Here is a 27249-nt window from a genome sequence, read left to right as displayed (position 1 = left end):
GGTTTTCTTAGCTAAGCACACTCTCCTGTATGGATTCCAGGAAGTAAATGAATCATCTGCCCTCCAGGTGGCCATGGCCAGAAATGCTAGGAGGTGTTTTTCAAAGTGATTTCTCAGCAAAATAAAGCATGGAGAAGTAAATGGATGGGGCAGTTTGCTTTGAATACAAAAAATTAACTAAAAAGTGTTTTTGGGTGCAGTGAAGATCTACTTTAACCTATGGATCTTTACGGAAATGCATACAGTACTGTGCACATTTTTGCAAAAGTTTTGTTATTTTCACACCACCTATGGTGTGGGGTTAAAATATTTTGACCAGACACAACCATAAAAAAAACTAATTATATCCCATTGTCTTGTTCAACCCTGTGTTTGACCCCTACATTGAAAACCCCAGCTGATTCGGGGAAAGCAAAGCCCTTTCTGTTCCTTAAAAAGTTGATCTTCCTATTTTTTTACTGAATATATACTGTATATATTGGTGCTGCAGGGATTATGAGGAGATAGGGCCAGGGCCGGCCTTTGGGGTGTGCGAGCTGTGCGGCCGCACAGGGCGCCATGGGCAACAGGGGCGCCGTTTGGCCATCACAGCTCGCAGAATGTAAGTCGCAGTCAGTTGCTCACATGATCACATAGGACCCAATGGCACCAATGTACCAGGCGGCACTTTCAGGGGGGAGGCAAATTGCACAATGTCTTGTGCAATTTGGGGGGCGAGGGGTGAAGATGGGGGGGGCGCCACAGGATTAGCTCGCACAGGGCGCCTGAACACCTAAGGCCAGCCCTGGATAGGGCGAGTGTCAGGTGTTCCTTCATACCTATAGGTACTCGGTATGTCTAAGAGCTCCAGTGGAGGGGAAGCATGGAAAAAGTAAATCCCATTTTCCTATGGTGTATGCTTTGCAGCAAATCTGTCATTTTACCCATTAGAAGCAAATTACAAGCTCACTTTGAGATCACAGCTTTCTAGTATTTATTTCCTTAGCAATTTCTGCAATCTTTGAAAGCTGCTGATTCTTAATATCTGTGGGGATACCAGGATCAAGATTTAGTTGGCAGCTCTGTTCAGTATGTCTTGGTCCTACTGACAGGTGAAAAAAGCTTGAATATCATAGTTCTCATAGATCATATAGAAGAGAAGACGAGAACTTACTACAAATCTGTCCCGTAGTCATGTGGACGAACAGCTGCTGAAATCCCCACAATCACAGATGGGATGCCAAACCCCAGAAGACACATAACTGGAAAGTTTGATTTTCGGGAAGCCATATAATTGACAGCCCTCAGGTTTCGGACAGTCATGAAGAGCAAAAAACTTTCAATAGACATCCAGCAGAAAGCACAGAGGAACGAGAATTGGAGTGAACCAGCAATGATTGCACACACAATCTGAGGATGAATAGAGAAAAAAATAAATAGGCTCAGAGACTTTCCAGCACACTAAACGAGACTAGGAATTTAGCAGGAATTATGGGCCAGATCCACGTACAGCGGGCGCAACTTAAATATTCGGATTTAAGTTACACCGCCGCAAAATTTCTACCTAAGTGCCCGATCCACAAAGCACTTACCTAGAAATTTGCAGCGGTGTAACTTAAATCCATCCGGCGGGCCCAATCTAATGGGGCGAGTCCCATTTAAATTAGGCGCGCTCCCGCGCCGGACGTACAGTACTGCGCATGCTCCCGACGTGATTTTCCCGACGTGCTTTGCGCTAAGTTACGTTGCGCCGAGTTTTGAGAATCGCGACGGGTGTAAAAGAAAAAAAAAGAGTTGCGGCGAAAATAAAATGTAAATAAATTTGACAGTGACGCGGGAAAGAAGGGTCTACTTTTACATGGTGTACTAAGTTTACACTTTGTAAAAGCAGCCCTAATTTTGCGACGGCAAACTAACACTTACGGGGAAAAAAAACGAAGGGAAAAAGCTTTGTGGATCTCCGTAAGTGCTAATTTGCATACCCGACGCGGAATTTCGATGAGAAATGCCCCCAGCGGCGGCCGCGGTACTGCATTCTAAGATCCGACAGTGTAAAACTATTACACCTGCCGGATCTTAGGAATATCTATGCGTAACTGATTCTATGAATCAGCCGCATAGATAGAAACAGGGATACGACGGCGTATCAGTAGATACGCCTGCGTATCCCTTTTGTGGATCTGGCCCTATGTAACTTATATTGTGTTTATGTGTGCAAATAAGGATTTTAGTGTTTTTCTTGCGCAAAAATCACGGGGCCTTAAAAATCAAAAGCACCTTCTTTTTGTTCTACTGGTCATGTGCTTTCTGAAAATATATGGTTTGGGGGAGTCTTTTACTAACTCTGAAAGCTGTAAGTTAAAAATGAAAAACAGATTTTTTGAGAAATTCTTGGGTACGTTTGATTTTCACCATTTTGCAAAAAAATTTAAATTTACAATTATTTGTTATTTATTAACTTAACACAGGATAAGCTTTTATATTTTGTAGGAATTTAGCAGGAATTTTGTAAAATTAGCTGTGTTTTTATCTGCTAATAATGGTTTTAATGTATTTTTTAGCACAAAATTGTTTTGATAAACATTTGCGCAAATACCGCAGGGCCTAAATAATTAATAGCACCTTCTTCTTATTCTAGAGGTCATATACTTTCAGATAATATATGGTTGGGGGGAGGGGGTCTTAAACAAATTCTGAAAGCTGTAAGGGAAAGCTTAAAACCTTCAGATTTTAAGAAAAAAATGGATATTTACATTTTTGCACACGTTCAATTTTCACCATTATGCAAAAAGGTGCAATGTAAAAATGACAAATATTTGTTATTTATTAACTCCGTACAGTTTAAGCTTTTATATTTAGTAGGAATTTAGCAGGTGTTTTTTAAAGTTATCTGCTAATAACGGTTTCAATATATTTTTAGCAAAAATATTGTTTTGATAAACATTTTTTATTCTAGAGGTCATATGCTTTCAGAAAATATATGGTTTTGGGGGTCTTTTACAAATTCTGAAAGCTGTAAGGGAAAAATGGAAACCTTGAGATTTAAAAAAAAATATATAGCTATTTACACTTTTGCTTCTGTTTGGTTTTCACCATTTCGCAAAAAAGCGCAATTTAAAAGTTACAAATATTTGTTATTTATTAACTCAATACAGGTAAGTCTTTTATATTTCGTAGGAGTTTTGTAACATTTAGTCTTTGTTTTTATCTGCTAATAATGATTTTAGCGGATTGTTAGCAAACATATTATTTTGATAAAAATTTGCGCAAATATCGTGAGACCCTAAAAATCTGTAGAAACGTATTTTTATTCTACTGGCTTTCAGAAAATATATGGTTTGGGGGGTCTTTTACAAACTCTGAAAGCTATAAGTGAAAATAAAAAAGCAAAGGAAAAACTGCAAAAATGGTCTGGCCAGCTGAGTTTGAAAGTGGAGCACAGGGCCAGGCAACGAAAGGGTTAAATCAATGAAAACCATTTATCCAGCATAGGAAATAGCCTATTAACATTTTTTGCCCCATTTGCACAGAGTGAATGTACTGCACTTGTAATGCACTTAAACTTAGTGAATTTCTATAAAATATTTTTATACATAAACCCCAATGTGTTTAAGTCTGATTCAATTTTGAGATATTTGATTACGAATTCCCTTGGGTGGTAATCAACACCCAATTGTACAATTGTGCCACGTCCCAAATAGTTGAATTAAACGTATAAAGAAAGAAAATGGACTTTGTAGGCACATGAAAAAATAATAACGATTATTAAAAATTTACAAAGTAGTACACAAATTTTGTTTCATATAATGCATCCAATGGAATATGTATTAGTATTCTCTTTGGTCAATCACGTGGTTCTTTTTGTTTCAACATTGTCATTGTGTATTCCATTGGATGCATTATATGAAACAATTTTTTTCGTACTACTTTATAAATATTAAATAATCTTTATTACTTTTTCATGTGCCTACAAAGTCCTTTTTCTTTCTTCATACGTTTAATAAGTCTGATTTAACACTTTGCTATTTTTGAATATGGTTATACATGCAGTCAGTTACCTTAATCCTAGTTTGATGGATTCCCACCAGAAACAAAAGTTGTCCCAGGAAGAGACATCCACAGAGAGCTGTTAGGATGGAGGTGTGAGCGCTCCTCAGAGTCCGACACAGGATGAATGTAAGGAGACACAGAGACAGGCAAAGAAGAGACACACCCAGGCCAATGTAGGAGAGAAGGGTAAGAGTAAAATCGCCCTGTAAAAATAGAAACAGCAAGTGATCATCTTATAAATCACTAAAAAAGTAACCTGTGGTTCCTTCCTATTCCCCTCCCTTCTATACTTTCACTTACACTCACCGGCCACTTTAATAGGTACGCCTGTTCAATTGCTTGCCAACAGAAACTAATAATCAGCCAATCACATGGCAGCAACTCAATGCATTTAGGCATCTAGACATGGCGAAGACGAGTTGATGAAGTTCAAACCGAGCAACAGAATGGGGAAGAAAGGTACTTTAAGTGATTTTGAACGTGGCATTATTGTTGATGCTAGACGGCCTGAGTATTACAAAAACTGCTGATCTACTGGGATTTTAACGCACAACCATCTCTACGGTTTACAGAGAATGGTCCGAACAAGAGAAAATATCCAGTGAGCGGCTGCTGTGTGATCAAAAATGCCTTGTTGATTTCAGAGGTCAGGGGAGAATGGGCAGACTGGTTTGAGAAGATAGAAAGGTATCAGTAACTCAAATAAGCACCAACCAAGGTATGCAGAATACTATCTCTGAACACACAACACATCGAACCTTGAAGAAGATGGGCTACAGCAGCAGGAGACCACACCAGGTGCCACTTCTGTCAGCTAAGAACAGGAAATTGAGGCTACAATTTGCAAAGGCTCACCAAAATTGGACAATAGAAGATTGTAAAATGTTGCCTGGTCGATTTCAGCTGCAATGGGACGGGAGATTCGCATCATGGATGTGTAGACGTCAAATCTGCAGCAACTGTGTGATGCTATCATGTCAAAATAGACAAAAATCTCTGAGGAATGTTTGCAATACCTTGGTGAATCTATGCCACAAAGTATTAAGGCAGTTCTGAAGGCAAAAGGGGGTCCAACCAAGTACTAGCAAAGTGTACCTAATAGGGCTGTGCAAATTAACTTTTAATTAATCGATTAATCTTTAATTTTTTTGATCGATTAAAATCTTTTTGATCGATTAAAATCTTTTTGATCGATTAAAATCTTTTTGATCGATTAAAATTCTTTTGATTGGTACCTCTCCGCCGGCTTCTGGGCCTTCAGGGAGTTCCGTTGGAGATCCAGTAATGTCACGGACACCGGCGGGGCTTGCCATGTCTATCTGAAGGGCTCCTTTGCTGTGCCTTCATATATGCATGCCGGCGGGACCTTACTATCTGCCACACGCAAGGGCTGTTACACTTCCCTTTATCAATCTGGGATTCTACAACCATCCAGAGCCATGTACGGAGAGACAAAACAAAAGTCTGAAGACTTGAAAATGCCGTCAGCATCTGCAATGAGGAGGGAAACCCAAAGTAGAGGCTTCCTTAAGAGAGATTTATGTAGTCCCTGCTCTATCCCTACTCCTCTGGAACCTTTCTCTACCTCTAAGCACTGTCCCTGTCAGACAGGGACCCTGTCCCTATGTTAGCAACTAAATTGACTCTGCCTGATCCAAGATGGCCATTGGAGTCACATGGGGTCCTCACAACTTCCTTCCCCTGCTGCATTGTCACTTAGATCGAGCGCCACCTGCCATGGGGAGTACAGACTGCACCTGCTTACAAGCCCCTTCAACATGCAAATGTTGTACAATACTTAATATATGACAACATGCCACAAATATCACATCCCCAGTGACATGCTAACAGGGGCAATATCTTTGTTCGATGGAGGAAGGGTGAGGAGCGAGCTTACCCCCTCACTAGAGGGAGACTCACCCAAATCCAGCATCCCAAATGTAAATACTAAAAAAGACACAAAAGATTACATACAGAAATATAATCTATTAGCCTTGAAATAAAATGACAGAACAACAGAAATAACATTAATGTTTGGGCACTACGGTATATCCTGTTTGTAGGAGCACATCAGAAGGTTCGGCAACTGTTGTGTTTTGAACTTCTCTGGCTGAATAACCATATTGGGTTGCAGGCTACCTAAGTTAGAGAAGATAGATGTAGGACAGACTCTTTCCCTTTTGCCATTCACCTTTGGAGGGTGTATCACATCTGTGTGAGGAAAAACTTGCCTCTTGAACCCTCCATAGGTTATATGGACCATCCGGTTCTGATTTTAGGTTGCCTGACACCAGCCCATCACCATAATCGCAGTGAGTCCAAGCAAAGACATGGCTGCCATATGTAGAGTATCTAAAACCCTTTCCCTAGGTTGTTCTATAAGGCCAGGACTTACGATTTTGCTTTTGCATGCAGCTCATAGTGCATACTTTTAGAAGGAATATATCTCATCTCCTCGTGACTAATATTTTAGATCTTCTAAGAGATAAAACATATTCACTCTAATCTAAGAACAATGTCAACCGATTGAAAACAGTTTGGAGCCTTATGCCGCATACACACGATCAGGCTTTTGCCCGGCCAAATTCTGACGGAATTCCATCGGAGAAAAATAGAACATGTTCTATATCTTAACTCCGATGGAATTAATCGGAATTTCCAAAGAAAAAACTCTGATGGGGCTACACACGATCAGAATATCCATCGGAAATTCCGGCTGTGTGTACAAGGCATAAGTGTGTAAAAACCTCTCCTTCCCTGTTGAGTTGCAGTCACAAAGGTTCTTTAATGGTTTGTGAGGTGATGATGAAATAACGTTTCCCTTGGTCACAAGGCTACAAGGTGTTATCCAAGACTCAGTGTTAATTCAGATCTGCAGGCCAAAGTTGTCTATTCAGATTGTACATTTTGAACATTTGGCCATACCACTGAAAATTGTATCATGAACATATTTGTGGTATTATCTTCTCTGCCTATGTTTAATGTTATACAACACTATAATAGTGTAGCACCTGTGTACTTTTCAGTACAGGTGCTATATTAAATTTAGTTGGGGGATGAGAGACTTATTTGCTCTCATCCATGTTGATTTATTTAAATTTGTCTGTCACCAGCCCTGAACTGTCCTGTGGGTCATTCTGTGCTCCAGAGATGCGGTTCCATCTCTGGATGGCAGGTGGCGCCAGAGGGGTCCAGGCGGAGCCGCTTCTTCCCAGCAGCCAATTAGAGGAGTTTTCCCTCGCAGAGCATGCTGGGGAGGGGTATTTCTGTGGCGGAGGCCATTGCTCGGGGTTCTTCGCGGGTTCCTGGTTCCAGGTGCGGCACCCACCTTTAGGGTGTGCGCACATCACAGGCCCCGGCGATATGGCCTACCAGGCCGGGGCGCACGTGCTATGTGGAGTTCCTGACTCTGGGCCCTCATGAACCGGAGAAACTGATGCTGCTAAGGGGCCCCAGTGACTTACTGGGTCCTCCATCTCTATTGAGAAGATCCCAAGCGAGTTGTGCTGTTCGGTGGGGGATCGGTCTGAGGAGAACCCAGAGGCAGGTGATCCAATAGGGTTTGAATGAACCATCGGGGATCTGGGTGACCGGACACTGACAGGTTGTATGTTGCAAACTGTCAGTCGGTAACCCCAAGCTGAGAAGTCCACCTGAGGAAGATTCAGGCGAGTTATAGTCTGGGAGGATTCGCTCTACTATATCATGTTCCAGAGTACTGGGCCTGTGGCAGAGGTCTCACTACCAATCCAAATCCTATTAGAGCCATGTCGGTGTCAGAGACTTGTTCCTTCCCAGAAGTTCTAAGTGACGCTCTGGCTGCCAGGCCTGTGAGAGAGGCCTGTCCAGGGGCACTTTACCCACTGCGGCTGGAGTGGCGACGTGACAAGTGTAATTGTTGGAGGCAGGACTGCTTCTTCTATCCATAGCCTGAATCTGCAAAGTTTATTCTCCTTTCACCAACCTATACTGTCTACCTCAAGTTGACTGTTGGTCGTGTTGGACCAGAAATAAAGGCATTGAAAACGTCATCCAACTGCCTGGACATTCCATCACTGCTCTCACCACCATCATCACCCCTAGACACATCACAGAGGTAACTTAATTATGCCGTCCCAAATCTAACCAGCGGCTCCTCCGGGGGTAGCGCTACAATAGTTTATTCAACATTCTTATTTGTTTTGCGGGAGTATAGTCATGGAGTAGTAAACCATATATTACATCTAAGTTGGATGGAGGAAGATATAACATGGTTATTTTTTCCAGGGGTTAAAATCTGAATAGTCTAGTGTACCACCATATTTTTCCTTATAATATATAAGTCTATTTATTGGTAAATGTACTCTACTTAGTCCTTGTTTTCCTTTTGGGTAGGGGTCTCTGCAGGGTGTATGCATATGTCTATATGTAATATAATATGTAATATGTTTTATGTTCTGTACATTTCTGTAATGCGGTGTGCTTTTTATTATTGCCTATGGTATGTGCATAATGTCTTTTGTTATATAAATTTGTATAAATTTAAAAAAAGTTAGAATTCACAAACATTCTTTTTTGTTGAAATCACCTGTATTTCATGAGGTGCCATGAGGAGTGCAAAGCTGGAGAGATGGGTACAAGAGCAGATGGTGTGTGTGCTATCAGATTGTCCTGTCTCACATCCTTCTTTCGACCAGTTATTCTTTTCAGGGTCCCAAAATACACAGATGAACTTATTTAAGGGTCTTATTGGCTGCAATGGAAAGATGTATACATTTCAGTAAATCTACAATGCCACTCATCTATACCCCCAAATGTGTCTTTTTTTGGAATTGTGAGCCTGGGCAACATTTAGTTATGATCAACCAGGTATTTTAGATGATAGAAAGGAACAAATTACACAGCACAAGCACTGTGCTGTCATTCATACTTTAATGTAACAGGATAATTTTTTTTCTAGGGTGGTAGCGACTTTAAGGAGTTAGCTTGTATGTCAAACTTCAAGTATACTCAGGTCAGAGATATCTGGCTTATAAAATGCACTTCAATTTGTGGCTGGAAAAACATCCCAAGTGTCACCTTCTTAAAGTGGTTGTAAACACTTACAGACCACTTTGACCTACAGGTAACCCTATTTGCAAGAAAGACGGCATCGATGTCTACGACGAATGCGCGCCATAGACATCGGCGGAGGCGCACTGAGCGTGCCGTTACTGAAGGCGATCATGCCGTCACTGCCAGCTCCTGCACGTATGCACGGGAGTGATGTCATCGCTGCTCTTGCCAATCACAGCCCCGGAGCAGCGATACCCGGAAATCACTCTGGGTATCATAGCGGTGATGGAGGAGGTGACCAAAGATCACTGCGGGGGCTTCGATCTCAGATAAGTAATTTATAATGAGCTAGTATGCTATGCATACTAGCTCATTATGGCTTTGTATTGCAGGGCTTTTTTTTTGTTATTTTTTAGAGAGGGTTTACTTCCTCTTTAACTGTCAATCATAGGTAGGGGCTCGTTTGGAACCAAATCCCTCTTTCTCCCTTACTTATAGCTCATGTTTGGTCCTACATATACTGTAGACCTCCATAAATAAAATGTAATTACCAAAAGTGTTATGCTGCACTAAGCCTATTATTCCACCTCTAAATGATTGTAGAAAATTTTGGGAGAAAATAGACAGCCGCACTCCAGAAGAACTTTGTAAAGTTGTCTTTATTCCGTAAAAGTAAGCATACACAGCAAGACACAGCCACAGAAAGGGACAGCCGACATGTTTCGCACTACATTAGTGCTTAGTCATGGCTGATACTGGAGGCCATTCAAGTCTGAATTCGCAAATAGCAGACAAATGTTTGACTTCAAAAGTTGAGTTCAACAGTTGACTTGACTTTAACCCTGCTCTGTTGTGATTATACGCTTACCAGTAGAAAAAAAATTAAATAAATGAAAAAAGTGTGTGTGTGTGTATACCTGTATACATTTAAAAAATATATTTTTTTTATACTATTTTTGTATCAGACAATTACAGTTTTAAACAGAGGCACACTTCTATCCACAGGCAGCAGATAAAACCATTTTTTTCTCGAGATCACATAATCACATAATCAAGAATCACTGTAAATCCTAAATGTTAAAACAGAACTTTTCCCATGACAACTTGATAAAAAATGATGTTCTTTAGCAAGGAACATACATTCCACATTAATAGTTATGCTACCAAAATTAGTGTGTGCTTTTAAATTGCATCCTGTACTGTTCCTGTTACTTCTTGCTGGAGGCTGCCACTTTGCTGAAGCCCAGAGGCCATGAGCAGCGGTAAATATTTAGGATGTCAGCTGTTTTATCTCTAGTGGTTCTGATTTTTAGACAACTGCACATGTGCAGAGAAGGGTGAGGCAGTGTATTACTGCATTTTAAACAGTATATGTTCTTATTGTTTTACATAGCTACATATGCAGAAGGGGCCAGCATGAAGGAATCTAGAAGGACCTCATTTTTAATTTGTGTGGACTAAAGATGCTTATGACATCTGGGTTTAAAAACTATAAGCAGAGCATTGACAGGTATTGTGCAGGGGATTGTTAATCTAAATGCTGTAGGTATGAAGAGGTTAATCATATGTTTTCTGCATATTAATTCTTTGTGGTCCACCTAACTAAAATCATGGTAGGGTTGTGTTGACTGTTTTTATGTTAAAATACTGACCTGCAGATGGGAAAGTTTAAAGATGACAGGGGAAGTCAGATTTTTACTGTTAGGGTTTGTGATGGTTCCAGTCACCACCTGTGAGTTGATCACTGTCTTGCCATCCCATTCAGAAACTTGCGGTGTAAATAACATACTTCCATTGAACCTTTTGTAGGTAAGAAAAACAGCACCTCCTGGATACAAAAAGAAATGATATTTCTGAGATATAAATAAAACATATAACGCTTTTGTACAAAACCCCAAATTTGTAACGCAGTCACTCTGACATACACTATATTGTGAAAAGGTTTAGGAGTTTGTCTATGGGAATGTTTGACCATTCTTTCAAAAGTGCATTTGTGAGGTCAGGCACTGATGTTGGACAAGAAGGCCTGGCTCGCAGTCTCTGCTCAAATTCATCCCAAAGGTGTTCTATTGGGTTGAGGTCAGGACTCTGTGCAGGCCAGTCAGGTTCCTCCACCCCAAACTCGCTTATCCATGTCTTTATGGACCTTGCTTTGTGCACTGGTGTGCAGTCGTGTTGAACCAGGAAGGGGCCACCCCCAAACTGTTCCCACAGAGTTGGGAGCAGGAAATTGTAAGTGCAAAGTTCAAAAATGGGCAGAAAAACACTTCATAGTGTTATATGTTCGATAATCAATTTATTAAAAGCCAGCAAACACACTCACCGAAAAGTAGAGTAAAATCTTGCATGTACATCAATGATCGTGAGAGAATGTTTCCAACAATCAAGATGGCCAACCTTAGTGTGTGGCGACATTACATGATCTAGCTCCTCCCAACACGTTTTGTCATATAGATGTAATCAGGGCATGGCCTAACGTGCGCTCAATGTCTTATATATAGCAGGAGCCAGATATGAATACTCCATGTCCTGTGCGCTCCAATGACCAAAACGAATCGTATGGCTGGAAACCGGAAGTGACACCTTGTCTGACTGAACAAACAGACCTGTGGGAATCATGAAGCGGGACCTAAAACAAAGGTTCCGAACCTGTAAAAGACTCCAGGCCCCACACAATCCATAGAATCACCCAAAATGGAACTCAAAACAAAAGTTACGGTCAACCTAAAAATATTTTACCCACAACAAAATGCAGAGGTGGCTAGTTGGAAAACACTAAAATAAATATTATGCAAGGAAATCATAAATAGTTAAGCAAAGCAAAAACTATTATGTTTTAAAAATTATTCATTTCTATATCGTCCTACACGATAACCATACATGGTTGGCGCCATCTTGTGGTTGAAAACACTCAATACAACCTTATTAAAAATACATTCAATATGAATCAATCACATAGTATCGCATATACATAAGATACAAAAAAAACTAAAAGCAAAATACCTAATAATAGATACCAATTAAAAACAAGTCTATAATAAACAAGCCCTATACAAACTCCTATAATACAGCACAATAAATCCATCCATTATATATAAAAGCATTCATGTCCCACTCTATATTAAGGTCGTGGGGTCTAAATGATTTTTAATAATAGATCCATATAATTTCTAACCAGGAGATTTCTCTCCTAATGTGACTTCCTCTCCAATTGGCATTGAATTGATCTATGGCTATAAAGAATGTGCCCTTAGGATACCCATTGTGGTACTGATCGTAATGCTTTGACAAACTATGGTTAGGAAAGCCTTTTCGAATATTGGCAAGATGTTCCTTCATTCCTGTTTATAAGGTGCGAACAGTGAGACCTACATGTGATTGATTCATATTGAATGTATTTTTAATAAGGCTGTGTTGAGTGATTTCAACCACAAGATGGCACCAACCATGTATGGTTATCGGTGTAGGCGATAAAAATTAATAATTTTTAAAATGTAAAAGTTTTTACTTTGCTTAAAGGGGTCGTAAAGGTTCATGTTTTTATCACCTTAATGCATTCTATGCAATAAAAAATCTAAGGAATGTGACACCCGCTTTGTTAAAATAGCTGAACCATTCTTCCAAATCGGTGTCTCCCTTTTGGGGGGTAATTTGCCATCTAAGGCTCCTAGGGACTATTGAGTTCTTAATATAGGTCTCTAGATAGGCTATGTGTGGGTTTCAAATATCAATAGATTTTTTAATCTCATGAACACCCCCCCCCCCCCCCAGGTCACCTTTCCTCTTCTCTATAGTGAACCACCACCGCACTAAGAGTCTCCTTACCAGACAATAGATATTGGACAACAGTAAGATCAAAACAGGTGAAATAACACCCAAATCCACCGCAATGTGAACCGCCACCATACAGGGAATCTAATTACTAGATTTAAGCAGCTGTAAGCATAATTAAATACAGACAAGGATCTTCAAAATCAACTGCAGGCTAATGAATGACTGGATGGATGCAAACTCTCACTGCTAGGACCGTGATCTCTGTAAGACTCATGGATGAGATTAGTACCCAGGAAGAAATTAAAGGACTAGATAGTGTAATACCATCAAAGCATTTAATATAAAAAAGGAAATACACAATAAACATACATATACACAATAAACATAAATATACAATAAAATGAAGCCGGCCGGCTACAATGCAAAACTCCTGTCCTGCATGCGTGGTGACATCAGCACGTACCCCCTCAGACGCGTTTCGTCATCAAAGACATTTTCAATAAGGGACAGGTAGCGTGCTGAATCACCACAGTAAATATTACCATGCCTTGTTTTGAGTTCAGGACATGAATGAATGGCCGCCATTTTGGCAAACACAATAATACAGATAGAACTAAATTCGGTAACGCCTACTCCCAATCCAAACAATGGGAACTTACAACCAAAAGGATATAGTGATGGTTAACCTCAGTCTGAGTCCCAGACACGACTCCTTAGCCACCATTTAGACTATTGGCAAACCTCTTAAGTTGATATAAATATTGCCCTTTACAGCAAAACATTTTTTTACTCAAGAATGTAAAAATAAATGCTAAAACGAGGACAAAGAGCACACGTGTCCACCACAATTGCGGTAGCATGTGTATAAAGAGAACAAAAAATAAAACTCTGTGAATATTACTGGTGTGAGCCACTAAATAATTTGTGTTTAGATATTAGTGAATAATCTACTGTGAAATTAAACTAATCAAGAGAATATGTATCTAATTCATAATCTACATATTAGGGTAAGTGAAAAATCACATAAAGGGAATATATCACCCAAAGTGAATCTATGTATAAATAAATAAAGTGTAAATTATGACTACTAATTGAGGAATAAAACAACTCCTCTATAATAGTCGCAAAAACAAATAGCATGTTAATATTATATGTTTAAATATTATTAACCGGTTAAGACCCGGACCATTATGCAGGTTAAGGACCTTGCCCCTTTTTGCGATTCGGCACTGCGTCGCTTTAACTGAAAATTGCGCGGTCGTGTGACGTGGCTCCCAAACAAAAGGTACAAAAAAAAAAAATCCTCAGTTTAGGCCGATACGCATTCTACCTATTTTTGGTAAAAAAAAACCCGCAATAAGCGTTTATCGATTGGTTTGCGCAAGATTTATAGCGTTTACAAAATAGGGGATAGTTTTATGGCATTTTTATTAATATTTTTTTTTACTACTAATGGCGGCGATCAGCAATTTTTTTCATGACTGCGACATTATGGCGGACACATCAAACACTTTTGACACATTTTTGGGACCATTGTAATTTTTCACAGCGAAAAATGCTGTAAAATGCACTGATTACTGTGAAAATGACAATGGCAGTGAAGGGGTTAACCACTAGGGGGCGCTGTAGGGGTTAAGTGTGACCTCATGTGTGTTTCTTACTGTGTAGGGGGGCGGGGCTGGACGTGTGACATCAGTGATCGTCGTTCCCTATATCAGGGAACAGACGATCACTGACACTGCCACAGAGAAGAACGGGGAAGGTGTTTTTACACTCACCTCTCCCCGTTCTTAAGCTCCTGTGACCCGATCGGTTCCACGGGTCCCGCGGGAGCGGTCACGGAGCTTCGGAACTGGGTCGCGAGCACGCCGCCAGCGTGCCCAGCCGTGCCATTCTGTCGACGTATATAGTCGTGCGGCGGCCGTTAAGTGGTTAAATGAAAATATGTGTGCTTAATTATAAATGTAAATAAATAATTAAAAACTTTTTTTGAAAAACATTCAATACTCCATAGTGAATACCGACTAAGTAAATGAATTAAACTCAATAAATATAATATATCGATTATATTATAATATAATTGACTAGGTGCAAAAATTGATATGCGAAATAAAACTAAAAATATTAAATTAATTAATTAATTAATTTATTATTAAAAAATGTATTCAACAAAGAACCAATTAATTAATTAAACAAAATCAATGAATATAATATATATAACAATGGGGCTATTACACCCCATTCGACCACTAGGGTCAGAAACTAAACAAAACAAAAACCAAGGCAAGAAAAAAACAAAAAACTAAAAAATAGGATGACAGAACAATTACGTGACTCAGACCAAGTTTACAATAAAAACAGCTACGAATTATCGATAAAAGCATTAACATCTACATCAAATTTTTAATCCATGAGGTACATAAGTCTTGGCCTTGAATATCCAAGACATCTCCAGCTTGGAAATTTCCCTCACTAGAGAACTTCCTCTCCAATAAGGACTAAATTTGTCAATGCCTAAAAACAAGGTATTTGAAGGGTCTCTATTGTGCACCAATCGATGGTGTTTTGATACAGAATGGTTTTTAAATCTGATTTCATATTTGTAATGTGTTCATGTAATCTAACCTGTAAGGGGCGTTTAGTTCTCCCTATGTACTGTAACCCACAGGGACATTGAAGTAAATAGACCACACCTATTGTGGAACATGTAATTAAAGATTTGATGTCATGCCTAGTTTGTGTGCTAGTGGACAAAAAACTATTAGTCCTCCTGTGGGTACAGCTATTAAGAGAACATACTCTAAATCTCCGACATTGGTAGTAACCCGTTAATTGACTAAAGAAATTAACTCTAGAAGGAGGGTAAAGAATATTGGAAGACACCCTATTCCTCAAAGAGGGGGCACCTCTAAAAACAACCTGAGGCCTCTCAGGCAAGATGTTTCTTAATATTCGGTCGTTTTTAACAATGTGACAATGTCGAGACAACATTTGTTTGATTTTTTTGTGCTGTAAGGGATAGGTGGTTATAAATGGGACCCCTTGTGAGAAAGCCCCCCCCCCCCCCCTGCTGGCGAGGTCTCTCAACAAGAAGATCATCTCTATTCAGTTGTTTAACTGACTCAAGGTTAGTCTCCAAACAAGATTCAGTAAAACCTTTTTCCAAAAACCTCTGGGTGAGTAATTGTGCCTGTTGTATAAATTCATCCTGGTTGGAGCAGTTTCCTTTGAGTCTTATATATTGACTTTTCGGGACTGATCCAAGCCAGGGCCTATGATGGCAACTAGTTACTGGTATAAACAAATTTCTATCCATACATTTAAAATATGTTGAGGTAGTCAATTTGCTACCATCAACCTTCATTTTCAAATCTAATACATTTATTTCTAACTGGCTCATCTCATATTTTAATTCTATACCTATTTGGTTATTATTGAGGGAGGTCATGAAGGATTGGAGCGATAGAGAATCACCATCCCACAGGAGGAGGATGTCAACTATGTACCTAGCCCATAAGATCAACTAAGGTGTATCTCGGGCATAGATGACATCCTCCTCCCATCTGGCCATAAACAAATTGGCCATGCTGGTGGCATATTTAACCCCCATGGCGACTCCACCAATCCTGTCTATAGAACTGATTGCAAAACCAAAAGTAATTATGAGTTGCTACAAATTCCAATAATTCCATCAAGAATAAAATCTAATCAGAATGGAGTCCTGAGTCTCTAGTAAGAAAACCACGAACCGCCTCAAGACCCAAACTATGGGGGATGATTGTGTAAAGTGACGTGACATCAGCTGTTACTAGAAGTATACCAGGCTTTACAGTTAATCCAGATAAAATGTTGACGACATGTCGTGAGTCTTTAACAAATGATGGCATCTGTTGTACAAGAGGCTGAAGATAAAAGTCAATGTATCTGCCCACCCGGGACGTCAGTGAATCAATTCCACTTACAATAGGATGTCCCGGGGGGAAAACAGGATCCTTATGGATCTTGGGTAGATAGTAAATTGTGGGTGTCCTAGGCGCCCGAGGAACCAAAAACAAGCTTTCCTTCTTGTTCAGAATGCCAATAGACAATACAATTCTAGTCAGATCACGCAAATACACAGTTTTAGGGTCTGCTGACAGGGGGGTATAGGTATTGACATCACCCAATATCTTATACATTTCGGTCATGTAATCCTTTTTATCAAGGACCACAATGCCCCCCCCTTATCGTCAGGCCTGATTCTACGCTCGCCCCCCCCCCCCCCCCCGGGATGCATGCTCAGATAAGGGTCTGGTATACGTTTTGGGGGGACCCCACACCAATGTCTTTGGTGTGGGGGTTCCCCTCAAAATTCATATCAGACACTTGGTATACTCTTGGCGGGGAACCTCATGCCATTTATTTTTTCCATTTTGGGTTCCCCTTTAAGTTTCTCAGCACACAAGCACACCACATGTCGGATCATCATGATTCGACTTGTGGTGTGACTTCTATTTAAATCAATGGGCTCTCTTAGGGAACCATTGATTTTGAATAGAGGAAAAGAAAAGCATCTAAAAGCTAGCGCGGCTAAAGGTGCAATAACACCAATGCAAAAAGCTACTAAAAGGACGTTTTTACAGCCGCTTTTTCCTGGCATTGGTAGTGGCTTTGCAGCTTGTTTTTTCAAACGCCCTGTGTGCATAAGGCTTAAGCTGTACTTTTATTTGCTTCATAAACTGATTCCACAGAGTTATTCCTTTTTGTATCACTTGACCCTTCTTTTTAGATTGTAAGCTCACATGATCAGGGCGCTCTGAACCCTCTTGTATTGAATTGTATTACAATTGTACCAAACTTTAACAAACTGATGATGCTATATAAATCCTGTATAACAATAATAATCTTGAAATAATTAAAAAAAAACACAATATTTTCTCTTTATATGACCCACTTGCTTCATACTATACTGTATGTACGTAAAAAAAAAATGTTAATGCTATTTTAAGTGCTGGGGAAAAAAAATATATAATAATAGCTAATTAACCAATCCATTTTTATATTACCTTTGACTATGGGCACCAGACTGCAGGGCACCTCCATATTGTTGTCAGCTGAGACCAGGGTGAAGGACTGGACACCAGGACTGCAGATGTCATGGGAAGACTTCATGGTAATGTCTGAGGGGAAAATGGCAATATGGAAACAAGTTCTTAAAGTTTGAATAGACAGCTTTGCCATAAAGAATGTACATGGATTCAGCCTAATAACATCTGAATATTTCTCAACATTTCCTTTATACTAAGTGAATGTATTACATGTACGGGGGTCTGTAGCCCTTTAGAGCCGGTTCACACAGGGGCGACCTGGGATCCGACTTGAAGTTGCCCCAAGTCGTCCCAAGTTGCGCGGTTGAGAAAATGAATGGAAGTGAATGGAGCCGTCTTAATACACACTACTGAAGTCGCTCCGACTTCAGAAAAGGTTCCTGTACTACTTCAATCCGACTTCTAGGCAACTTGTAGGCCACTTGTACCCATTGATTTCAATGGAAGTTGCCTCAGAAGTCGGATCACTGTCTTAACTGAAGCAACAATACAGGAAGAGAACATACATTTCTCAGGCAAACCCCTCCCTTCCCCTCCCTCCCACAGAGCTGATTGTTGTTTGATTGGCCACTGGAAAGCCTCCTGTCCTGGAGGCAATACTCAAGTCGTGTCCAAGTTGTCTCCCAAAGTCGTACTGGAAGTCGTGTTGCCCCTGTGTGAACCGACTCTTTACTGTCTGTATTTGTAAATAGCTTTTGCTTGTAATTACCAGTTTGTTGGTTACAGACAGGTACTTCCATAGTTGCCAACAGTCCTGAATTTCCCGGGACAATCCTGAATTTTGGACCCTTGTCCCGGATTATGCTTGTCCCGATTTTTTTCCCCAGGATTTTGCTTTTGTCCCGGGAAAATCGGGAATGTTTTGGCCTAAAAACGGCAGCGACTACACAAAAAAAGCTGCCGTCACGCTCACGAGTGTTGTTTTCCCCTTGTGTTCAGTGCAGTGGAGAGGGACAGACAATTCTATTGGCTACAGTGATTGTCGGCCCCTCCCCGCTCTCCACTGAACACAAGGATGTGATCATCCTCCACCCGCCGCTGGCCCGCCCGCACGTTTTCCACCTTCAGGGGCCCGCCCGCATATTCTCCACTTTCGGGGGCCCGCCCGCACGTCCGCTGTAAGGTTTGGCCACCCTCCCGTTCTCCTGACTATCAGGTGCCATCCCAGCGCTGAATGGGGGGGGATTGTTTAAAATAGTCAGTGCAACTGATACCAACCTCTGACCCCCCCTTACCACCACAGATCTTATCCCTATCCGATGGGATAGGGATGAGATCTGTGGTGGTGATGGGATGGATCAGTGGGGGGGTGGTGCCATCCTCCTCCACCACCACCACCTCTGCCTCTTACTGCCAACCCCACCACCACCGATCCCGCCACTGATCCCACCCACCACCACCGATCCCACCACCCCTACCACTGATCCCACCCACCACCACCTATCCAACCATCGATCTCGCCACTGATCCCAACCACCACCACCGATTCCACCAGCCCCGCCACTGATCCCACCCACCACCGATCCCACCCACCATCACTGATCCCACCCCCACCACGATCCCACCACCATTGATCCCACCACCTCCGTCACTGATCCCACCCACCACCACCATGATCCCACCACCCCTGCCACCGATCCCACCACCACTGATCCCATCCCCTCACCACCACTCATCCCACCACCCCAACACTGATTCTACCCACCACCACCGATCCCACCACCCCGCCACTGATCTCACCACCCCTTACCGTCACCACTGCCAGTGATCTAACCCCCCTTACAGCCACCACTGATCCCATCCCCCCACCACTGCTGCCACTCGTCCCATCCAACCCACCACCACTGCCGCCTTCTAAACCCATCCCATTCTCCCATCACTGCCACCACTGCTCGCATCCTCTCATCCCAGCCCCATGCTTCAGGGGACCCATGTCTCACCCCTGTACACCTGGATAGAAGGGGCAGCGGGCGGCACATAAAGGAACCAATACCCTCCATTTTCCTCCTGCAGTCACGACTGCAGGAAGAAAATGGAGGGGATCGGTTCCTCTATATGCTGCCCCCGCCGATCTTCCTATGCAGGTGTACAGGGGTGACATATGGCCCCTTGAAGCATGGGGCTGGGTCAGGGGGGCCTTCATGGTTTCTTGCACCGGGGCCCTGAAGGTTCTAGTTAGGCCTCTGGCAGGTACCATCTTCTGGACACTGCGTTCTGCTTGGTATTGCTGTGTAGTGGATAGTGTAGAGTATTAATTAGTGTAGTGTAGTATTTAGTGTAGTAATAATTAGTGTAGTGGGTGCTGTGGCAATTTAGTGTAGTGTAGTGGGTGCGTGTTGTAGTAATTAGTGTAGTGGTAATCAGTGTAGTGTAGTGTAGTGGGTGTTTTGATAATTAGTGTAGTGGGTGTTGTGGTAATTAGTGTAGTGGGTGTTGTGGTAATTAGTATAGTGGGTGTTGTGGTAATTAGTATAGTGGGTGTTGTGGTAATTAGTGTAGTGGGTGTTGTAGTAATCAGTGTAGTGTAGTGGTAATCAGTGTAGTGGGTGGTGTAGTGAACTGCGTAGTGTAGTGCGTGTTGTAGTAATCAGTGTAGTGCGTGTTGCACCTGATGCAAGGACGGACTCTGCTGGAGAGACACCTGATGCAAGGACGGACTCTGCTGGGGAGGCACCTGATGCAAGGACGGACTCTGCTGGGGAGGCATCTGGTGACAGGCGACGTGGCAGGTGACACCCTCAGGGCTTCCACTGATTCTGCAATATGGTGAGTTAAATGATTTAATTTTATATTACAATGTAATAATAGAAATAATGCGCTTCAATCATCCTGAAACCATAACAACCATGGTGCCGGGATGATTGAAGCGCTAACCCCAGGTGTTTTGGAGTATCTTTATCTGCCGATTTTGTTAAACTTTCTGGAATACACACATTTATTTTGTGGTGTAGGATCTGGCTTCTTTCTTTCTCCTTCCCTCATTCATCTCGGACTCTAACCACACCCCTTCCGAGCCACGCCTATTTAAGCTTTGCCCACCACTGCATGTAAACCACGCCCATTTTTTACAGCGACACATGTTTTGTTGGCCTAAGCCACGCCCACAAACGAATGCCACACCCCTTATTATAGCAAGGCTCCGCCCACATGCACAAAAGTGTCCCGGATTTTTTTTTTTGCAATGTTGGCAACTATGTACTTTCTGTCCCTACTAGTTGGGTCAGAAATGCAGATTGGAGGACTATAGAATTACTTTCTCTGTTACAGTTGAGGAATACAATAGTGTCTTATCCCCACTCCAGTCTGCTGACTTGGCCATCAAAGCGCAGTGAGATCATCATTAAAGCGGAGTTACGCCGAAAAAATAAATATTAAAAGTCAGAAGCTACTAATACTGCAGCTGGTAAATTTTAATATATGGACACTTACCAGTCCTGGGCGCCCGCGATGTCGGCACCCAAAGTCGATCTTTCCCTTGGCTCTCGGGTGGAGGCACCGCCATCTTCGGTAAGGGAATCTGGTTCCCTACTGCGCATGCACGAGTCGTGCTGCTTGATTCCACTGGTCTCTGCTGTCTTCTGGGAAGTTTCATTTTTGGGTGGAACTCCGCTTTAAGGATGAGGCTCTGGTTTGACGCTATCAAGGGTAAGCCCCCAGGTTTCACACATTTTGTGAAACTCCGATTTTTGGCCGAAATGGTCACAGGTTCGCACCCACAAAGAGTGAACCACCAATAATGCAGTAAATGGTATTTGCCCTGATCAGCTGAGTCACAAGAGCCAATAATTAGAAGTAATAGATAATCCAGTCTCCTGTTCTATAAATGGGTGGTTCACAGCAGTTGTATTTTCAGTTGAAGCTGTTAGAGAGAGAGTTGACAACCATGTGTAGAGAAGACCAGGGGCTGGAGAGTAAGACTTGACAGGCTGTGAGGCGGGCGGCGGCAGCAATGGGAAGAGAGTCGCTGATTGCCACCATTACTAGTAAAAAAAAAAAAATATGTCCCCGGATTTTATTTTAAAAATCCTTACCTTATGGGGTGGGTCCATGATGTCTTGAGTAGTGTTGAGCGGAATACGCCATATTCGATTTCGCGATATATCACGAATATATAGCCGAATATTCGTGAAATATTCGCTAAAATCGAATATTCGTGATATTTAAAAAAAAAAAAAAATTGCGAAATTTCGCTAATGCAAATTTATTGCGAACATTTAGCAAATTTTTTTTTTTTTTTCTGATTGGCTCTGATGCAAAAGAAGGGCGGAGAAAGTATTCTCGAATATTCGGAAATCGAATATTCGGGATATTTTATCAAAAAAAAAAAATGTTGTGAAATATTTTGACAACTGTGGTAGGAGAACTCTGATTGGCTCTGATGCAAAAGAAGGGTGGAGAAAGTATTTGCGAATATTCGGAAATCGAATATTCGCGAATACTTTCTCCACCCTTTTTTTGCATCAGAGCCAATCAGAGTTGTCAAAATCTCGCAATCAATTTTGCATTCGCATTAGCGAAATTTCGATAAAATATCACCAATATTCGATTTCAGAATATTCGCGAATACTTTCTCCGCCCTTCTTTTGCATCAGAGCCAATCAGAGTTCTCCTACCACAGTTGTCAAAATATTTCACAACATTTTTTTTTGATAAAATATTCCGAATATTCGATTTCCGAATATTCGAGAATACTTTCTCCGCCCTTCTTTTGCATCAGAGCCAATCAGAAAAAAAAAAATCGCAAAATGTTCGCAATAAATTCGCATTAGCGAAATTTCGCAATTTTTTTTTTTATATTCGGAATAGCGAATATTGGCCGCGAAATTCGAGATATTCGCGAATATTCGAATATGCCATATTCGAGCCGAATATTCGCAATACGAATATTCGTGAGCAACACTAGTCTTGAGGAGGAACTAATTATTTTGGGGAACAGTGCCAGAAGTTGCTTTTGCTTTGTTTGTTGTTTTTTTTAAACCAGCTGGGGGACAATTTAAAAAAAATCAGCCCAGATTGGGCTATAAAAAGAGTAAAGACTCCTTGTGTTAAGCCAGCATAAGTATTATACATATTATATTATATATGATCACCTAGAACAGTGGTGTTAATATTCTGAGTCCTTGGTGCCTGCAGAAAAGATATCAGGAAAGTTTGTTCCACATTTTGTAGAAGCCCTGTAATGAATTGTCCTTTCTGCACTTTGTTAGTGATGATGCTGAAATTGGAGAGAGACTGAGTGATCTCTTTGGTTATTTTCTTGAGTTCCTCCTTTGCTGTCTGTGATGGGAAAAAATTAGACAGAAGGTGAGAGGAAGGAAAGGAAAGCGAAGGGGAAAGGAAAAGGGAAGGCAAAAGATAAAGGTAAGGCAAAAGATAAAGGGAAGGGAAAAGATAAAGGGAAGGGGAAAGGGAAAGGGAAATAAAGATGGAAAAGGAAAAGAAAGGTAAGGAGAGGAGAGGGAAAGGCAAAGGATTGTGACACTAAAATCGAATGTAAACAAGACACATGCATAACTGAGCAGATGTGAAGATAAACTCCTCCACCAGACACCCACTTTTCATACTGGCTTTTCTTACCTGATCACTGATGTTATTTTTTTGACAAGATTCTTTCAGAGATTTAACTGACTGCTCAAGAACAGAGCAGAATGGATCCTACAAAAAAGAGAACTCAAAAGGGTTAGGTTTAGAGAACAGAAAAAATCTGCTAACCTTGTAAAGGCTGGCATACAGAATAGCTGTGATTTTGGCATTACTGTGTCCTAATCTCTCTATACATAGACCTACTATGGCATCCTGCGACATAATTCATTTTTCACTTTGTATATGTCCAGCATTGCAAAGTCATTTCCTTTTCCCCCCTAACTTTTCACTCTTGGGATCCCACAGAGGCTTTCTATGGGTAGTATGGGACCAGGTGTGAGGTTGACTTCCGGGTCTCCTCATTCCTGGTTCTCAGGCATCTGCCTATTTGGAAGCACACATGACACACAACGCACGTGCGTTCGTGATGACTCCAAGCCACTCTTTCTCCGCCGCCTTCTCTCTCCTATCCAGCCCTCTTGTCTCTCTGTCAGTGACTCAGGTATTGGCTGTCTGATTGGACACTGCAAATTCTGGTGACCTTTGGCAGCCATCTTAGTGTGGTAATACAGGCCCAAGCCTGGTGACACTGTAAATGACTGTTATTCAGCTTCATTTCAGTGCTACTCATTAGTGTCATTATTCATACTGCCACAATATACAAGGTACTAAAATCTCAATAACTGTGTCTTTCTCTCCTGTGGCGGGGCCTGGCCCCAGGTACCCAACCAAACTTCCTGTTATGAAGTGACAATTGTCTCCCAATGGTGCTTCTGCATTATCATCCATTCACATGCACCCCTGGTTAAGAGACCATACCTACACACCTTACCCAGGAATAGTCTACTGTTATCAGTAGCAAAGTCAGACCTGAGCAGTCATGTTGTCAATATATGAGTACATGAAGGGGCTGTAAGGAAGTGGTGAAGAAGAGCAGCACTGAGATCCAAAAAAAGGTTAAAGTAGAACTAAAGATACATTTTTTTTCATTTTGGATAGAGTAAGGGAGGGTTAAAACCCTGTAAGATTTATTTTTTTGCTGTATCCCATTGGGGAGATGTCCATTCGCTTCCTATCCCAAAGCCAAAACAAGAAGTGAGTGAAAATCCCTCCAAAGTGAGGGAATTCCCTCCCTGGTTGTCTTCAGGGTCACCAGAAGTAGTGTCCCATTTGGAAGATTTCCCTTCTATTGCGTGTGTTTTTTACATACTTGTATGTGAATAATAAAATTGTTCGATATTTTAAAGTAATGATTTGACCATTTATTTGGCTAGATCTCTCAAAAGTCCCAAAGGGCAATTTTTTTCTGCATTTTGAACAGTCAATTTTGGGACTGGATCAGGCCTGTTTATCTTTATCCTAGTCCACTTTCTTTATATAAGTGTAGAATTCCCACCCCTTTGTTATGTGTGGCTGCAGGGTGGGGAATTGCACAGCCACAGCCGATTGGACCAGCGGTCTGCTATCAAGTGACAGTTTCCCACAGTTTTCCACTCAGTTTGGCTTGAACCTTAGCTCACCCCTACTTATGAGTGGTTACAAGTCATCCTAAATTCAGCCTTGGTTCAAACTATTAACCGCACCGCATTCCTGTTCAATTCGCATGCGATTCAGTGCGGTGTGATTTGAGCCCATCCATTTTGAATGGACTCAAGATACACCGTATCACACCAAAGTCGTACATGCGCCAATTTTTAAACCACACTGCAATTGGATCGCAATTTTGAACCTAGGCTTATAAACTGCAATATGCTGCAGACATTTACACGACAATATACAAATGAAGAATTGAAAATACATGTAAAATTACCTCTTTCTTCTGATTGACGCAGGATTCCATATACCTTTGTTGTGTAGCATTAGGCAAACACTCTTCATACAGTTCATGGTAAACAATAAAATCAGTTAGTATCTTGTGTATAAGTCATCCTAATATCATTTAGGTATTCCCCCAACATGACAATGCTTGGTGATTGGTTGTCCACGCACCCAACATTGCTTTGTGGGAGGGGTGTGTGCTTATTTTCTAGTCTTGCCCTTCTCAACCTTTGTACCCTGAGAAACCCTTGAATAAATGTTTAGGTGTCAGAGAACCTCTACTTAAAATATTTATAACTACAGCTCATGGTACATTAGTCTGATCAGTAAGGTGTAGCCAGCTTTAAATTAAAGAATGAGGTGTGCCTATTCTGTAACCCCCCCCCGGGTAGATCATTCTATTCTACAAGCCATGCTATGTACCATAAATGTATTTTTGATAATAATCTTGAAATAAATAAATCATTTATCTAGAATACAGTAAAATAAGAAGTGGACGTATAATGTGAAAATGCAAGCACCCTTCAGTATTTGTCTGTGGTTTCTTAAAGAGGAAGGGTTAGAATCTATTTTTGATTTGTTCCAAGAACAGGAAGTGATTGGAAATCTTCCAGTTAACTGACTAGACATATCTTTCTGCTGCTACATCAAAATTAAACCCTTATTTGTCCACTTCCTTGCAAAGAATGCGCTCGCTAGCATTGATGGTAGACGATAGATAATCCTTGTAGACTCATAATATATCCATCGTAGATAGGGTAGTACTAATACTACTAATAATATTACAGAAACATAGAACACAGGGGAATTGTGTAGAAGAAAAAAGCTGAGGATTTGTATTTCTTTCCATTCAGTCCCTAAACCTGCACTGTTCGGCCAAACAGCAGAGTGCTGCTTTTATTAAAATGATGTATTAGTATTTATAGAGCTGCATTCATTTGTGACTTTCATATCTGCCTGCATATTTGCTAGACATGTGCACAACAAAAAATTTCATTTTTTTTTTGTTTAGTTTCGTCTCATTGCGTAGATTCGTAAAGATTTGTAATTTCATAAGACGCAAGTTTTCCTATTCGGACCCGTTCGTATTTCGTAAGACGTAAGTTTTCCAATTCGGACCCGTTCGTATTTTCGTAGCAGTTTAATTTTTGTTTATACTGAATGATTCATAATTCTGTCTAATTTATTTTCGTTGATTCGAAATTTGTTATTTTGTTAGATAATAATTTTCGTTTAATGGATTCGTAATTTTGTGCTTTTGTAAATACATCGCAACACGCGGCTAATCCATATTAAGATAGACTTTCTCTTAAGCCCCGTACACATGGTTGGACTTTTTGCCAACAAAAATGAGCGTTTTCCAAAAATCGGACAAACTTTTTCGGTTTCAAAAGTCAGGCCAACTCCCTTCGGACAAAAATCCACGGAAAAGTTTGTTTGAAGTCCGATTGTGTGTACGAGGCTTTAAACTGTCTAATGTGACTCAGTACAAAAGAGATAAGCTGATTGGCTAAGGCCCCGTACAGACGACCGAACATGTCTGCTGAAACTGGTCCGCGGACCAGTTTCAGCAGACATGTTCGGTCGTGTGTAGGCCCGAGCGTGCAGGATTCCAGCAAACATTTGCCCGCCGGGCCTTTTCCCAGCGGGCAAATATTTCTGGACTTGTTTTAAAACAGCCCGCTGGAATCCTGCCCGCTCGGACATGTTCGGTCGTCTGTACAGACCTACCGTACATGTTCGAGCGCCCACCATCCCTCGCATGCGTCGAATGACTTCGACGCATGCGTGGAAGCATTTAACTGGCAGGGCTGCCCACGTCGCCGCGTCACCTTAGTGGGCGTCCTGACACTCCTGCTCGCCCCCTCCCCCCTCAAGAGGCTTTCTCCACACCAGAGAGAAAGCCTTGCATTACGGTGGTGAG

At 41.3% G+C, this 27249-nt stretch overlaps 1 protein-coding gene across 1 annotated transcript in view; it reads right to left on the bottom strand.

Annotated features, from left to right (window-relative positions):
* LOC120933234 (adhesion G protein-coupled receptor E1-like) overlaps window positions 1-27249 on the bottom strand; it is a 54807-nt gene that overhangs the window by 7057 nt on the left and 20501 nt on the right. Inside the window, exons 5-12 of the mRNA XM_040346329.1 lie at window positions 25318-25379; window positions 23502-23579; window positions 23015-23201; window positions 17883-17996; window positions 10716-10891; window positions 8597-8761; window positions 4038-4232; window positions 1154-1389 (exon numbers count right to left, since the gene is read on the bottom strand). Of these exons, the coding sequence (XP_040202263.1) occupies window positions 1154-1389; window positions 4038-4232; window positions 8597-8761; window positions 10716-10891; window positions 17883-17996; window positions 23015-23201; window positions 23502-23579; window positions 25318-25379 (1213 nt within the window). The remainder of the gene's footprint in view (window positions 1-1153; window positions 1390-4037; window positions 4233-8596; window positions 8762-10715; window positions 10892-17882; window positions 17997-23014; window positions 23202-23501; window positions 23580-25317; window positions 25380-27249) is intronic.

Source organism: Rana temporaria, chromosome 3, assembly GCF_905171775.1.
Source record: "Rana temporaria chromosome 3, aRanTem1.1, whole genome shotgun sequence".
Lineage (NCBI taxonomy): Eukaryota > Metazoa > Chordata > Amphibia > Anura > Ranidae > Rana > Rana temporaria.
This window is presented reverse-complemented; position numbering and strand designations above follow the sequence as displayed.